Source organism: Vanessa tameamea, chromosome 30, assembly GCF_037043105.1.
Source record: "Vanessa tameamea isolate UH-Manoa-2023 chromosome 30, ilVanTame1 primary haplotype, whole genome shotgun sequence".
In the NCBI taxonomy this organism is placed as follows: Eukaryota; Metazoa; Arthropoda; class Insecta; order Lepidoptera; family Nymphalidae; genus Vanessa; species Vanessa tameamea.
The window spans coordinates 1,368,573-1,382,271 of record NC_087338.1 but is presented as its reverse complement, the minus strand read 5'-3'; the positions used below and the strand labels follow the sequence as shown (position 1 = coordinate 1,382,271).

General features: G+C 34.0%; 1 protein-coding gene across 1 annotated transcript; it reads left to right on the top strand.

Moving 5' to 3' along the window:
* Nucleotides 1–316: 316 nt before the first annotated feature.
* On the top strand, nucleotides 317–7,527 carry LOC113391602 (acidic fibroblast growth factor intracellular-binding protein). The gene is made up of 11 exons (XM_064219989.1): nucleotides 317–439; nucleotides 1,613–1,709; nucleotides 2,630–2,731; nucleotides 3,151–3,232; nucleotides 3,919–4,064; nucleotides 4,490–4,589; nucleotides 5,024–5,151; nucleotides 5,275–5,343; nucleotides 6,145–6,231; nucleotides 6,635–6,737; nucleotides 7,432–7,527. Exons 1-10 carry the CDS (start codon nucleotides 355–357, stop codon nucleotides 6,735–6,737), a joined length of 999 nt encoding a protein of 332 aa, XP_064076059.1. The 5' UTR covers nucleotides 317–354; the 3' UTR covers nucleotides 7,432–7,527.
* Nucleotides 7,528–13,699: the final 6,172 nt, after the last annotated feature.

Here is a 13,699-nt window from a genome sequence, read left to right as displayed (position 1 = left end):
TTGTGGAAGCCTTTGCAAGATTTATATTTTTACTAGCGTGAAGTGTTGTTAATTCCTATATATAAAATTAACTAAATTAATAATAATAGTTTGCGTAATAAACGTAATATTAAAATAACAACTTAAAATGCACTACTGTTGAAATCTGTGGTATATACAATAAGAAATAATAACAATATTATGACAACACACGTTAAAAAACGTCAACGTCCAGTGTCAACGAAAATTTGTCAATATTAACATAATAATAATTAAAACTATTTCTAAATTTATAGCAGGTGCCACTTGCGAAAAAAAAATTTTTTTTAATTAAACCAAAAGTAAAATAGAAAAGAAATCCATTAATAATTTAAAATGTACACAGAAGTAGATGTTTTCGTTAGTAATTTCACATTAATAGATCCAGAAATATACCAGCTATGGATCGAAGGATGTTCATGTAAGTTTTATCAACATTTATGTTACATAAAATTATTTATAAATCGTTAATACTTGTAAGCCACAGTATCATTGGTCTAGTAACAATCTTATAAGACTGCAGATCCTGACGTCCTCGCCATTAAACCCGGGTCCTAATAAAAAGGTTACTAATTTTTTTTTCCGTCTATTAATTCTCAATAGCAGCTTGGAGTCTAATAACGGTAGTGTCTATACACTCGTGACTCGGACAGCAATTTAAATTTGAAGTCTGCACCTAAACTTTTTTTGATTATGTCGTATTTGCCGTCCTATTGAACACCCGTGTTTGTGCACACACTTGCTGTTGACTAATCTCCCCTTAAAAGCCGTAATTTATTCATTATAATACATAAATAAAATTTGTTACAATTTTTATATTTTCAAATATGTTATTTTATTATGTGATAGCTGTAAACTACTCAGAAAATTTATTAGAACAAATTAACTACCACCATAAGTAACCATGAAAAGGCACAAATTTGAGTTAAGACCTTTCCCATATACTAAATATAACAAAAAATAGATTCTATCTTATAAATATGCTGGAGACAAAATTTTCCTTACTCTCTTAAATCTATATTATTATTATGAATGTGCAAGTAACTCTGTCTGTCTGTCTGTTAAACTTTCAAGACTAAATCTCTGAACTGAACTACGTTTTTTATTCTTAAACCTATAACTGCCTCCCATATCACACTAGCAAGGCCCTGTCTGAAAACTGGTGCACATGCATACACATGTGCAGCCTCTAAATTTCCCACTGCTGGGCTAAGGCCTCCTGTCCCTTTGAGGAGATGGCTAGGAGCATATTCCACCACACTGCTCTCATGTGGGATAATAGATTCACATATGGCAGAATTTTGTTGAAATTAAACACATGCAGGTTTCCTCACAATGTTTTCCTTCACCAAGCATGAGATGAATTATACACTCAAATTAAGCACATAAAAATTCAGTGGTGCTTGCCTGAGTTTCAACCTGCAATCATCTCTTAAGATGTACATGTTCTAACCAGGAGAAGCAGTCATTTTATAATAATTAGATATGGAAATTTACATAATATATATAAAAATGCCGATATTTATAAATCGTAAATGAGAGCTAAGTTTATACCTGAATAAACTACTTATAGTTTGATAAAATATGATTCTAGCGAGTGAGGCTGTCACTACGTTACACCAGCGGGCTGTGAGCAAACAAACCGGAGCCACTGTTGAACTTATTGCCAGTGATGTTTTGGATCATTACAGGTAATTCATGATATAGTGATAAGTTTATTGACTTTATGTTAAATAAAATCAATGTCTTTAAATCTTGTGTCAGTAAAATATTAGGTAAATAGGTATATAAGGCTATTTACTCTAATTATAAGTAGCATCTAGCTGATAAAATAGTGCATTATTTATCTGTTGATTTCCAGACATACATACAAAACTGTTACAAATAGTTACTTGTCAATTCTCCTCGGTAGAATTGAAATTCTAAATGAATTGGTTGGTTTACAATTAAGTTCACACTGTAACATGACGATTCAAAAATACCTTTATGTCATGACTTGAATTAGGAATAATTTAAATTTAGTTTTAATAACATTTTAAACTGTCATATTATATTTGAATTAAAATATTAAAGTAAGTAGGTAAGAAAAGAGACATCAATCTGCCACCAAGGACTTACGATGTTACCTCAACTATAACTGTATACTCTATTCCAACCATAAGAGGAGAAAAGCCAAATAAACAACATTTGACGGCAAATTGACGCGATATCATTGGTCGAGAGCTTGATTAATCTGTGATTTTGACTATGGATTTGCGACAAAAAATCATTTTGAATGTTGACGAAATTGTTATCGGAGTTTTGGTAAAATTTAAGTGGATATAAGTAGTTAAGTGTAATAGTGTTGTATTATAAATAAAGATATGTTAATCACAAACTCTCAGCAGTGCACAATATAGCTGAGTTATTAGCAAATTGCATGATATACGTAGATCAAAGGTTTGTTTATCTTTTTTCCTACTTCATTTGGAATAGGCTATAGTTACATTAATAGATTGATCATAATGATAGTCAGACAGACAGTTCTACGACAATGTGATCTCTATTTAATAAATAAATAAATAATCAAATCTTAAGTACATAAATTTAAGAGCTAATTATTTCATTTCAGAACATTCGCATTATTAGAGAGACTTCTGACGGTGCCATCAAAGCTGTCCGAACAGATGGTGTTTCAAATCGATGAACCGACGAAGCATATGCTTATCGAGAAGTAAGTATGTGTTATCTGTATGACTAAATAATATAAAAAAATTAAAGTGTCATTTTAAAGTAAAAAACAAAATAATTCGCACGGAAATTATAACTAATAATAAAACACAATTTGTAAAATTAGTTCGATAACAGACAGACAGTTCGCCAGACAGCAGTACTCAGTATTTTTGTGTTCCGGCTTGAGGAGTGAGTGAGCCAGTATAACTACAGGCACAGGAGACATGACATCTTAGTTCCCAAGGTTGGTGGTGCATTGGCGATGTAAGGAATGTTAAGATTTCTTAAAGCGCCGTTGTCTATTGGCGTTGGTGACCACATACCCATGCCCGGTAGGTGGCCAGCTTATCAGATGTCCCATTTGCTCGTCTGTCTACATATATCATGAAGAAAACAAAAACTGGTAAATTATAATTTCAGATATTATGACTTAGACGATGCGGTTATTAGAGAACTGCTAGGCCGTAAACTGTCTTCACGGCACAGGAAGGATCTCGATGAGGTGAGAACTCTGTGATTAAATAACTTCAGTCAGGGCGGCTAGCCGCACTCTGTATTCCGTCACGGATTATGATCCGATAGGACGCTAAACGGAAATAGTTCCGGTATTGCCTATATTCAGTTTCAGGGTTCCTTTAGGACAATAAGCGTCCGGATAAAAGTAGTGTTCTGAAGATATCCTCTCTCCAAAAAAGAGGTTTTAAGAAATCTTCTGTTCTTCGTTAAGGCTACCGATGGTATGTTATGTCTGTAACTGGCCAATGATGCACCATATCGGTGGGCCCCTTCGGCCTACACCCTCGGTTAAGAGGGGCCTTTGTGTATATTTAATACCATAAGAGTATTATTAATTACTGATAGGAAACGAAGAGAAAATAAGGTCGGCTCAAACGAGATAGTCAGAAATTTCAAGTTAAAGTAAGAGGCCGTAAATGTCCCACTGTTGGGCTGATGCCTACACCACCACGCTGCCTCAATGCGGACTTGGTCATTACATATGTGTCTGAATTTCATTGAAATTAGGTACACGCAGGTATCCTCGCGATGTTTTCCTTCATCGCCGAGCACGTTCTAGAGGTAACTTGTGTCTTTTATGGGAATGAAAGATCTTCCTAAGATCGTTGTGTAAGCGGTTTTGTTTCCACGTGTAATCGCGGACGACGTGTGTTTGGTCCCGTGACGTGTCAGGTGGCGGAGCGCTCCGGGGCGCCGCTGCGGTGCTGCCGGCGGCAGTTCGACAACGTGCGTCGCGTGTTCAAGGCGGTGGAGGAGATGCCGGGGAACGTCGTGGCGAACATACGGTCAACATTCCTCATATCCGAACCTCTAGCCAAGTGCGTATTCTATCAGGTCTTATTGGGTACATTTATTATATATGGCTATTTACCAGGACCGGATATAGCGCAACCCAAATGTGGTCTCCGCAAGAGAGGAAGTTCTCCCCAATAGATATTCTGATGAGTTAACAATTTTAGTATAATGTCAAGTTATAATAATATTACTAATTACTGTTTTAAAAGTTACTGATGCAAAGTGTAAATAAATTATTGATAGATCTGCGTGTTCTCTACTTCAGTCCTTTGTGGCCCAGGATCTTATGATCGTTACATCTGGTCCTTAACCCTCTTCCCATTTAGGCGTAAGGCTGGTGCCAGGAGGGACGCCATTAGACCAAGGAGTCAGGATTGAACCTACGATGTTTAACATATGCCTGTTAATATTGACGCTTGTAATATATATAGATATGTTTACCTTTCAGAAAATATGGTGCCGTTGTCTTCATAGCTTGTATGAGATTCGAGACGACGAAACGCAAACTCCAGTATCTCTGCTTCAACGATTTTTTTCACTGTGCACAAGTGAGTGTGTCCTTGATATTGGCAACTTGCGTATTCCAACCACGAGAGGACAAAAGCCAAATAAACATCTAACTTGTCATCTAATTGACGCGATGTCATCGGTGAGCTGGAATAGTCTATGGTGATTTATTAACTACGCAGGACACATTATTGTGCACGGTACACAGCTCACTCTCGTAATCTGATGGGACCGCAAATCCTGTTGGACTCAAAAAGTTTAGGCGTAGCACCAACGGCTCTACGTGCGCACCGAGACAAGGGGCTGTACACATTTCCACCTTGGAGCTCCCGGTAGTTACAGATTTTCGGTTTGAACTCAGGACCTCAGCTTTTGCCTTTAGAGAATGTCAAGGCCTACTTGAAGACAATATCTGAATGTTTTTAATAATTGCTGCTATAAATACCTGTAATATGCTTGTAAATTTCGTATGCAGGCCATCATGGGAAGCTGGACGTACAGCTGCACAGGTCCAGAGTATTATGACACGGAGATGGACCGAGAGTTCCTTCTAGAACTGCGGGAACTGAGGATTCTTCTCGATAAAGAGAAAGAACATAAACAGTAAGTAATTTTTTACTTCGTAGTTGGCTTTGGAGGTAAAAGAAGTATAACTTTTATTAACTGTCAACTAAATCAACGAGAATTTTTAGAGAAGTTAAGTTCTTTATAAATATTTTTTTACAGTTTGATATGCATGAGGTTAAAACCCAAGTTGCTGGAGAAATCGTATCAGGAGTTGGAACTTAATTTTAGGTGAGTTTTAATTTAACCCCACTGCTGGGCTAATTTATACCACAATATCATCAGACAAAAACGGGTTTCCTCACGAGGATATATGTATATACATTTAATAGGCTGTTTGACAATACGAAAAATAAAGTGTCAATTATTGTAATCAGTATATATTATGAGCTTAAAAATGTTTATTTATTAACGAAAGTTGAAAATAACAATAAATTTATTCAAAAATCCATAAATAAAATGGCATTTTTTTAAACGTTTGTCACGTGACACAAAACGCTCCCGATTGGTCGGGCTTATGATGACGTCACTTGCTGGTTAACCTCGTTTGCCTACTGTTTTCTATGTGGATTATATGTGCCACAGATTACAATACAGGCAAGTGACGTCACCGACGTCATTGCAGCGCCATATTGTCAAAGTAGCGTTTTGGATTTAAAAATAGATTTTAAAAACCAGTCAAGTAGCCTATTCTACTTAATTGACATACTCTGTGATTAAAATGGTGGAAAGGAGTAACTATTGAATTTCTTACCGGTTTCTGAACGGGTTCATCATTTAATTCAACTCTAACATGACGATACAAAAATGCTCTTATGAGCCTACTTTAAATAAAGATTTTTTATCGTGATTTTTGAAGTGATAACTCCTTATGCGAATATAAACCGCTTCGTTACGTAACGCGTTACGGTGCCAGTCTGTCTGGCTTCCCTTTCTCTGACATACACGAAATTCCAATGTATATCTGTTTCGAGTGTGCGAGGAATGACTCCGCTTGTTATAATAAACGAATGTCATATTTGTTAATAACAGATTGTACACGAGGGCGCTCGTCGGTCTCGCGTGTAACTTGCACAGAGGTCGTGAGCTGCGGTCCCTGTTTACGGATCTACTCGAAAGGTGATCGCGTTCCGATATTATAGAGTCCGGCTTATCTGTTTCCTACTAAACTGCTAAGCCGATTTGTGTGTAACTTTTATATTCAATTAAAGCATTATTTTAACGAGAAATTTGTTGGTTTTTAAGAGAATGTTGTCCAAACTTTTGCGACTAATATGTTATGTCTCTCGTATCAGTTGGTACACTGACTCACTAACGAGCCTTTGTGTAGGTACCATTCTCTCATCAGATATTATCCCGTCCATCAGTAATATTTAGTTCCCAAGGATAATGCACCATCCTATACAATTGATGTAAGGAATGGTTAATATTTCTTAAAGCACCAATGTCTCTGGGCGGTGGTGACCACTTACCATCAGGTGAACCCATTACCATGTGTAATTGTTTAATTGTCGTCTTGCAGGTGCATCGAACCATTGAGGATGGGTGGCTGGCCCAAAACCGATTTAGCTCAGTTCCTCTGCGCTTACGAACAGTGCGCTCTACAAATGGACGTCTTAAGGTAAGTTCGATAATAGTAACATTTATGTAGTAACAACCGACTGTTGATATCCCACTGCTGGGCTACGGCTTCCTGTTGATGAGAAGCTCACGTAGACTAAGCTTCTCATACGTGTGGAGTTTCATTTAAAACATGCAGGTTACCTCATGATGTTTTCCTTCATCGAGAAAGAGATGAATTGTAAACACAAATTAAGCATCAAAGTTCAGTCATACTTGACCGGGTTCGCTACCGAAATCTTCGTTTAAGATTAACCTGTTCCAGCCTCTAGGCCTCTGACTTCAAGTTTGTTAATAAATATCACTAATTTTGGTATACACCGCAACGTTTAACGAAATGAATACCCAAGGTCACGTGTACCGAAACAGATTCTTTGTCATAATTAATATTTTTGTTTATGTTAATTGTTGTAAAAAAATTACTTGGTGGTAGGGTTTTGTGCGAGCCCGCCTGGGGAGGTACCACCAGGTAACAGTAATAAATAGTATTGTTGTGTTTCGGTTTGAAGGGTGTGTGAGCCAGCGTAACAGGCACAAGGGACATAACATCTTTGTTCTCAAGGTTAATTTCAGCGTCAACGTCTATGGGCGGTGGTGACCGCTTACCATCAGGTGGCCCATTTGACAGTCCGCTCACCAATAAAGAAATATTTAAGGTAAAAAATATAGATTAATTTAGTAACAATGTTTTCCAGGGAGGCGGACTTGAAGAGCGTTTGGGAGCGATATATGCGTGTGGTTAGCCAGTGTTTATTGACAATGTATCACTTGTGAATAGAAAACAAAGTTAGACAGGACCGGATTTAAAGGTGTGGAGGTGTGGCCAGAGGAATAGAGACCCCTAATCGTTACTTTAATTTGAACAATTTCATGTCTGTAATGTTTGTCAATAATGTATTAAGTCTTTGTATCGGTATCTTTTGAAACAGTAATTATTAATATTATTATAACATGACTATATCTAAATATCTAAACATATTTACATTGAAATTGTTAACTCGTCGGTATCTCTATTGAGGGGGAGGAGGAGGCCTCGAGGCAGTTGTCCGGTTGCCCTAAATCCGGCCCAGAACTTAGATAATAAATTAAAACAACTATATGTATTTATTTTTGCCACTAAACGTAAATATACTAACGTATTATGAAAATGAGTCACTTTAGTTCATGGATTTGTCAGTAATTTAGCTACAGCGCCATCTATGGGCTTCTACGTACCTCTCGACATAAGGATTATATAGTCTGTTCCAATCGAAAAGGAATTGACGATAAACAAACCTTAGATTTACGTATTCCGAATTGCTAATAGGTCAGCTGTATTGTGCACTACTAACAGTTCTTGATTAATATATATTTATTTATAATACAACACTGTTACACTTAACTACTTATATCCACATTAATTTTACTTCAAAAGTTCCGATAACAACTTCGTTCAAGACGCCATTTATTCGCAAATCCATAACGAATATCATATATTAAGCTCTCCAATGATAACGCGTCAAATCGATGTCAAACGTCAATGTCAATGTCAATATTTGGCTTTTGCACTTATGGTTGGATTACTATAGTGTGAATAAGGCCTTAGTGGGTGTTTTTTCAAATTTACACAATCACAAAAATACATCAGTTATTATATTCGAGCAAAGTTTACCAAAACACTCTGTAGGCGTTTCCTTTTAGATACACTAGGTGCGTCATAGCTTCGCATGGTTAGGTTAGTCTGCATAAACGTTTATGTTAAAAGGACAAACATACAAAAAATCTTGTTTATTTTTCGGGCTATGAATGGTCAACAAGATATTTCTTGTCTCTTCATATTATAAATACGTTTTAATGACTCAATCGATCTTCATACAATTTTGCCTCCACATTGACAGTCTATCAATACCCCGGATATATCTATGAGAACGGAACGCTTTTGTGAGAGATATGAGAATTCAAAGGGGGTTTATGGCGAGATATATAGGGGTATGTCAGATTACTAATTAAAAATGGTGGCGGTAAAATGACGTACGTGTGGGAAGAGTTAAGATTAAAATAAACGTGTCTTCGAGAACTGTCTTTGTGTTACGTATTCGACACATCTTTATGTAGAGCATATGATTTATGCAATGACCTCACGGATCGTTCAGTAATCAATTGTAAAATGTTTATTCAACGGTTCTTGCCAAATTCTATTCAATTAATAATTTGTTACAAGAATTATTGATATAAGGAAGCTTATGTAAATATAGTAATCAAAATTGATCAAAACAATTGTATATATTATGGTCTTAGAATGGTTAAGAGAATGGTTATAGGGTTCCCCGTTGAATTTAAGTCTTTTTTGGGGGGAAATTAACCAGCACTCCTGTGGAGAAGTTGAGGCAACAACGCAAGGTGTTTTAAATCTTCTAGATTGTATCCTGCACAAACATAAATTCGAAATAGAGAATTCAGTATTTTAAATTTAATATACTATAAATGTTGTTTTAAATTAAAGTGTTTTTTTTTTTCTTTTTGACTTTTTGTAGAGTGTTTATTATCTGTGCATAAGTGTTTGGAAGTGTTTTTTTTTTTTTTAATTGTTTCGGTTTTATATCAATGAATTTGATAATCATTTTAAATGTTAAAATATACTTTTTCGTTATGTATTTATTACCTGCAAAATGTATTAAATAAACTATTAAACGATTTTTGAAGTTTATTTTTGGTTTTATTATTACAAAAGTTAACAAAAAATAGTGATGGTGTTAGTACTCGTACCGGCGAAAATGAATCGCAATCCTATGACATAAAATATGTAGACATATTACTTTATATAAGATTATATCAATCTTCACAGATGTGAAGATTGATTTCTCAGCAGATTCTACATTCGAACCTGTGCTTGAATTTTAATACAAGCTTCTTAAATTCAATCTCCTTGATTATAATAAATATATTTATTAAAGTTAAATAAAATATAAGAGAAATATCGCGCAGTTTCTGTCGTCTGTACTTATGGTTGTGTTTACATTGAACTATGGACTATTTTCCTTCATTTTAAATTGCTGGCGCGTATTAGACGTCAGTGCGTGTTAATAAAAGAGCAGAGACAGCAAAAAAAAATACAAACAAGATTACATCAGTGAACGAACGATAACGTTCAATTTAAAAATTTTTTTTTTTTTTTTAATTTATTAGTTAAACCATTTTAAAATATTTGGGATAATATTGGCTTTTCAAGTGTAGAGGTCGGGATCAAACACTATGAATTTACACTTTTTTAAAAAATGTATTGAAGGATTTAAATAAAATAAACACCAAATATTTTAAACAATTTATTTAAATTTCCGTCACTAGTTACAGGTTGATACAAAATATTGCGAAACTAACATAAAGCTGCGCCCACACATGGAGAAATCTGAAACTTACACGTTGCCAACAAAAATTGGTACAATATCGTAATCGTTGGCAACTTTGAAGAACACAGATGTTGCCATATACGTGGAAACGCCTATATCACAACGAATATAGTAAATTTCAATCGAATCGGTACGATACAAACAAATAAATATCAATTATTTTCAGTTATCTAATATATTTGAATGATTTATTCAAAAGAACACTTAAAAATATATAAAATTGTTTTCTTTTTTTGGTTTCGTATATACCATGTACACATTCTATGGAAATCACTATTATCTATGATAAAAGGAATTTGTAAAAATCTGATACACATTATTATCTCTAGTAATATTAAAAATTGCAACATCAAAATCAATTAAAAAAAAAAACAACAAATATTGTCATCACAATCACAATTGCTGTCAAAAACGATAGTAATATTAAACAATATAAAACAAATATCAATGTTACAATTTCTAAAATTATTTTTAATAACGAGATATTTATAAAAATGCCTCCCTTATGAACATTGTTTGGTTCGCGTTTAGTTAACGCACTTTTCTGAACTTATACCCTGTTCAAGTTAGCTTGATCTTTTTGACAGACGGGCTAGTGATGGGAAACAGAAAATATAACATATATAACAGTCGATGGAACGACGGAAAGCGTAATTCAAATTAGAATTAAATTTTTTTGTAACTTATTTTTCTAAAAAGAGTTATACCAGCTAAAGAGACCCCAACCAAAAGGACCCCCGTTCGTAACAATAACTTAATAAGGATTTTTGTAATCGATATTTGTAACAGTTACTGCCTGTTATTCGCGTCCCTACCGTCCGACTGACGTAACATTGTACAAGCGTCTATTATTTTCAGTGTTTCTATTTAAATTTTACTTTGAAGCAATAATATATAATAGAAAAAGTCTTAAAATTTTCGGATCACGCTTGAATCGTTAGGAACTATTGTTTTATATGTATTTTTTTTAATTATTTTTACAATTTTTACAATCATTAAATTAAGAAAATAATATTTTCGTCGTTGCAAAGTTGTGTCGATCAGAAAAATTTACATCTGTCAAAAAGATCAAGCTATCTTGTACAGGTGTAGTCATTATTAATTTGACATTCAAGAATAGCATTGTTTAACTAAACTGCCTAAACAAGATTGATATGATCTTTATAAAAGTCGAAATGTCAATTGATATTGATTAAATGAATCCTCTATATGTATAGTGTATATATTTGTTAATATTAACATACAAAAAAAATTATATAACTCACGACACTGTCCAACATAAACGATATCCGAATCTTTACGTACCCCTTGCGACGTAGACTCTCACTGAGAATCAATTAATGGTAATTTTAACTTTAAGGGAAAATGGGAAGGATGATTTTGTTTAAATGTACGAGCAATGTACTCGTACGAAGGTATAGACAGCACACAAAAAGGGCACAGGATAACACCTACATATATAAATTATTATGTTTGGTTTAAAGGTACATATGTTGACGTGCTGTAACGCCATCTATAGGAGAGTTACAAAACACTTTCTATTCAAATTTATATTTATTGATTTAAACAATGTCGAATATAACAAATATTTTTTACCTATATATGTAAAAACGAAATCTATATCTCCTACAAACTTGATTGACTGGTTTCTTATAGGCTGTAGACATTAGCCGAGAAAGGATTTTACGAAACTACACCCCTAAGTGGGTAAAAAGGGGGTTTGAAGTTTGTGTTTTATGAATTTCGGCCGAGTAAAACCGCAGGTTAAGCTAGTATTTATATAAGATGAGTCTGTGAGTTATAAAATTACATGGAAATGTCATAAAATTACATTAATCAAACAAACATCTGTATAACGTTATATTGAAAGTCTATTTACAATAATTTCAGTAATATTGTTATTATAATTAATACTTAAAGTAAAGTTTATTATTATTATTTTTATATAAATATAAGTTCCATTATTAAATAACTAATTAAATATTATTATAGCAGCATTTAAATATAATTTAAATTTATGTATTTATAAAAAAAAGTATCTTTGGCTTTACATAAAAGATTTAACACAAAGATATAGTTTAATGAGAAATCGGAATAGAAATATGTTTCCGTCTCTTTCTAATTCCCGATAAGTCATAATTATATACAGACATATAAGATTTATATCGAATATTTATCAAGAGACCGCGCCATTGTAGAATATTTCGAGTCGTATTATTACAGTACGTTGAACGAAACGCGTAAGCGCCTTGAAATTCACGGCGCTTACGACGTTTTGGTCGCGAGAAAAGTATTCCTTACAGCGATCTAGCGCTCTAAGTTATCAGTTTGATTAGATTACATAAAGCAGATTTATCGCTGCAGCTTTAGTTCTTACTGTAACCAATATTTGAATAAAAATTTTATATGAACGTTATGTCTAGCGTAGAAGATATTATGTTAAGGGTCTAGCAGGGCCGTACCGTAAGTTTAGGGGGCCCTGGGCTAACACTACTTAGGGGCCCACCTAAGACATATCTGAACGTTGAATTGAATGGGTTTGATTAATAGCACAACTGAGGCTGCAAACCATACGATCTGTTTAATTTAATAAATTTACGGACTCTTTCGCACTATCATTGACTTTGTATTGACTCTGCTCGGGCCCTGGGCTCAAGCCCAAAAAGCCATATGGTAGATCCGGCCCTGGGGTCTAGAAAGAGAAAGCAACAACACGGGACCATCTGTTTTCTCTTTTCATTCTGCTGGACTGTATGTATATATGCACGATAACCAATTTCTCCTTGTTTTTTACTAATAATAAAAAAACTATATTTTTGCGAGTCGAGTCAAAAATAAAGTTAGAAATTATACAAGACCATGATACTACATATTATTTGAGCTTGTTTGAGAATGTTTTTTTTTTAAACATGATAGTAGATTGACGAACGTCCTAATAAAAAATCCAAGATATATACTACTAAAACGATATCCATATCTGTCTGTATATACTCGCTATAAATAAAATAATTAGCTGCTTTCAATTAAAAAAAAAAATTACCTAAACTAATCGAAATCACAAAATTGAGTTACACGTAAGTACTACAAAATGCTTTTTTTTTTAATTTTCATCTTTTTGGGAATGTGGACTATAAAGTGTTGAATCACTTTTTAAGTGTGCTTTAGACGACGTTTCAGAGTTTTTATGTCACTGAACACGATTCAGCGATCTGACTGACTTTTTATACGTGTTCCAGTTTCGGTGAGCCAGTGCACTGACAGTTACAAGGGACATAATATTTTAGATTAGAAAATGCAAAGAGCGTTTCTAGCAACGACGATGAGGTTATCATCATCATAAGATAGACCATAATTTGAACATCTTTCAAAAAAGTTTCAATAACCAGAATATTTCTTTAGAGTTACGGTGACGTCACGTAAAAAAATCCATAAATTTTACAAGTAATCATCAAATGCTTGCGTTTTTTTTAATTTATTATCAAATCTTAAGTACAAATATCATCCATATTTTAAGTATCGCCGTCTAAAGCTATTCGAGATGCCACAAAATTATACACAAACTTACAAAACAACAATTTAAA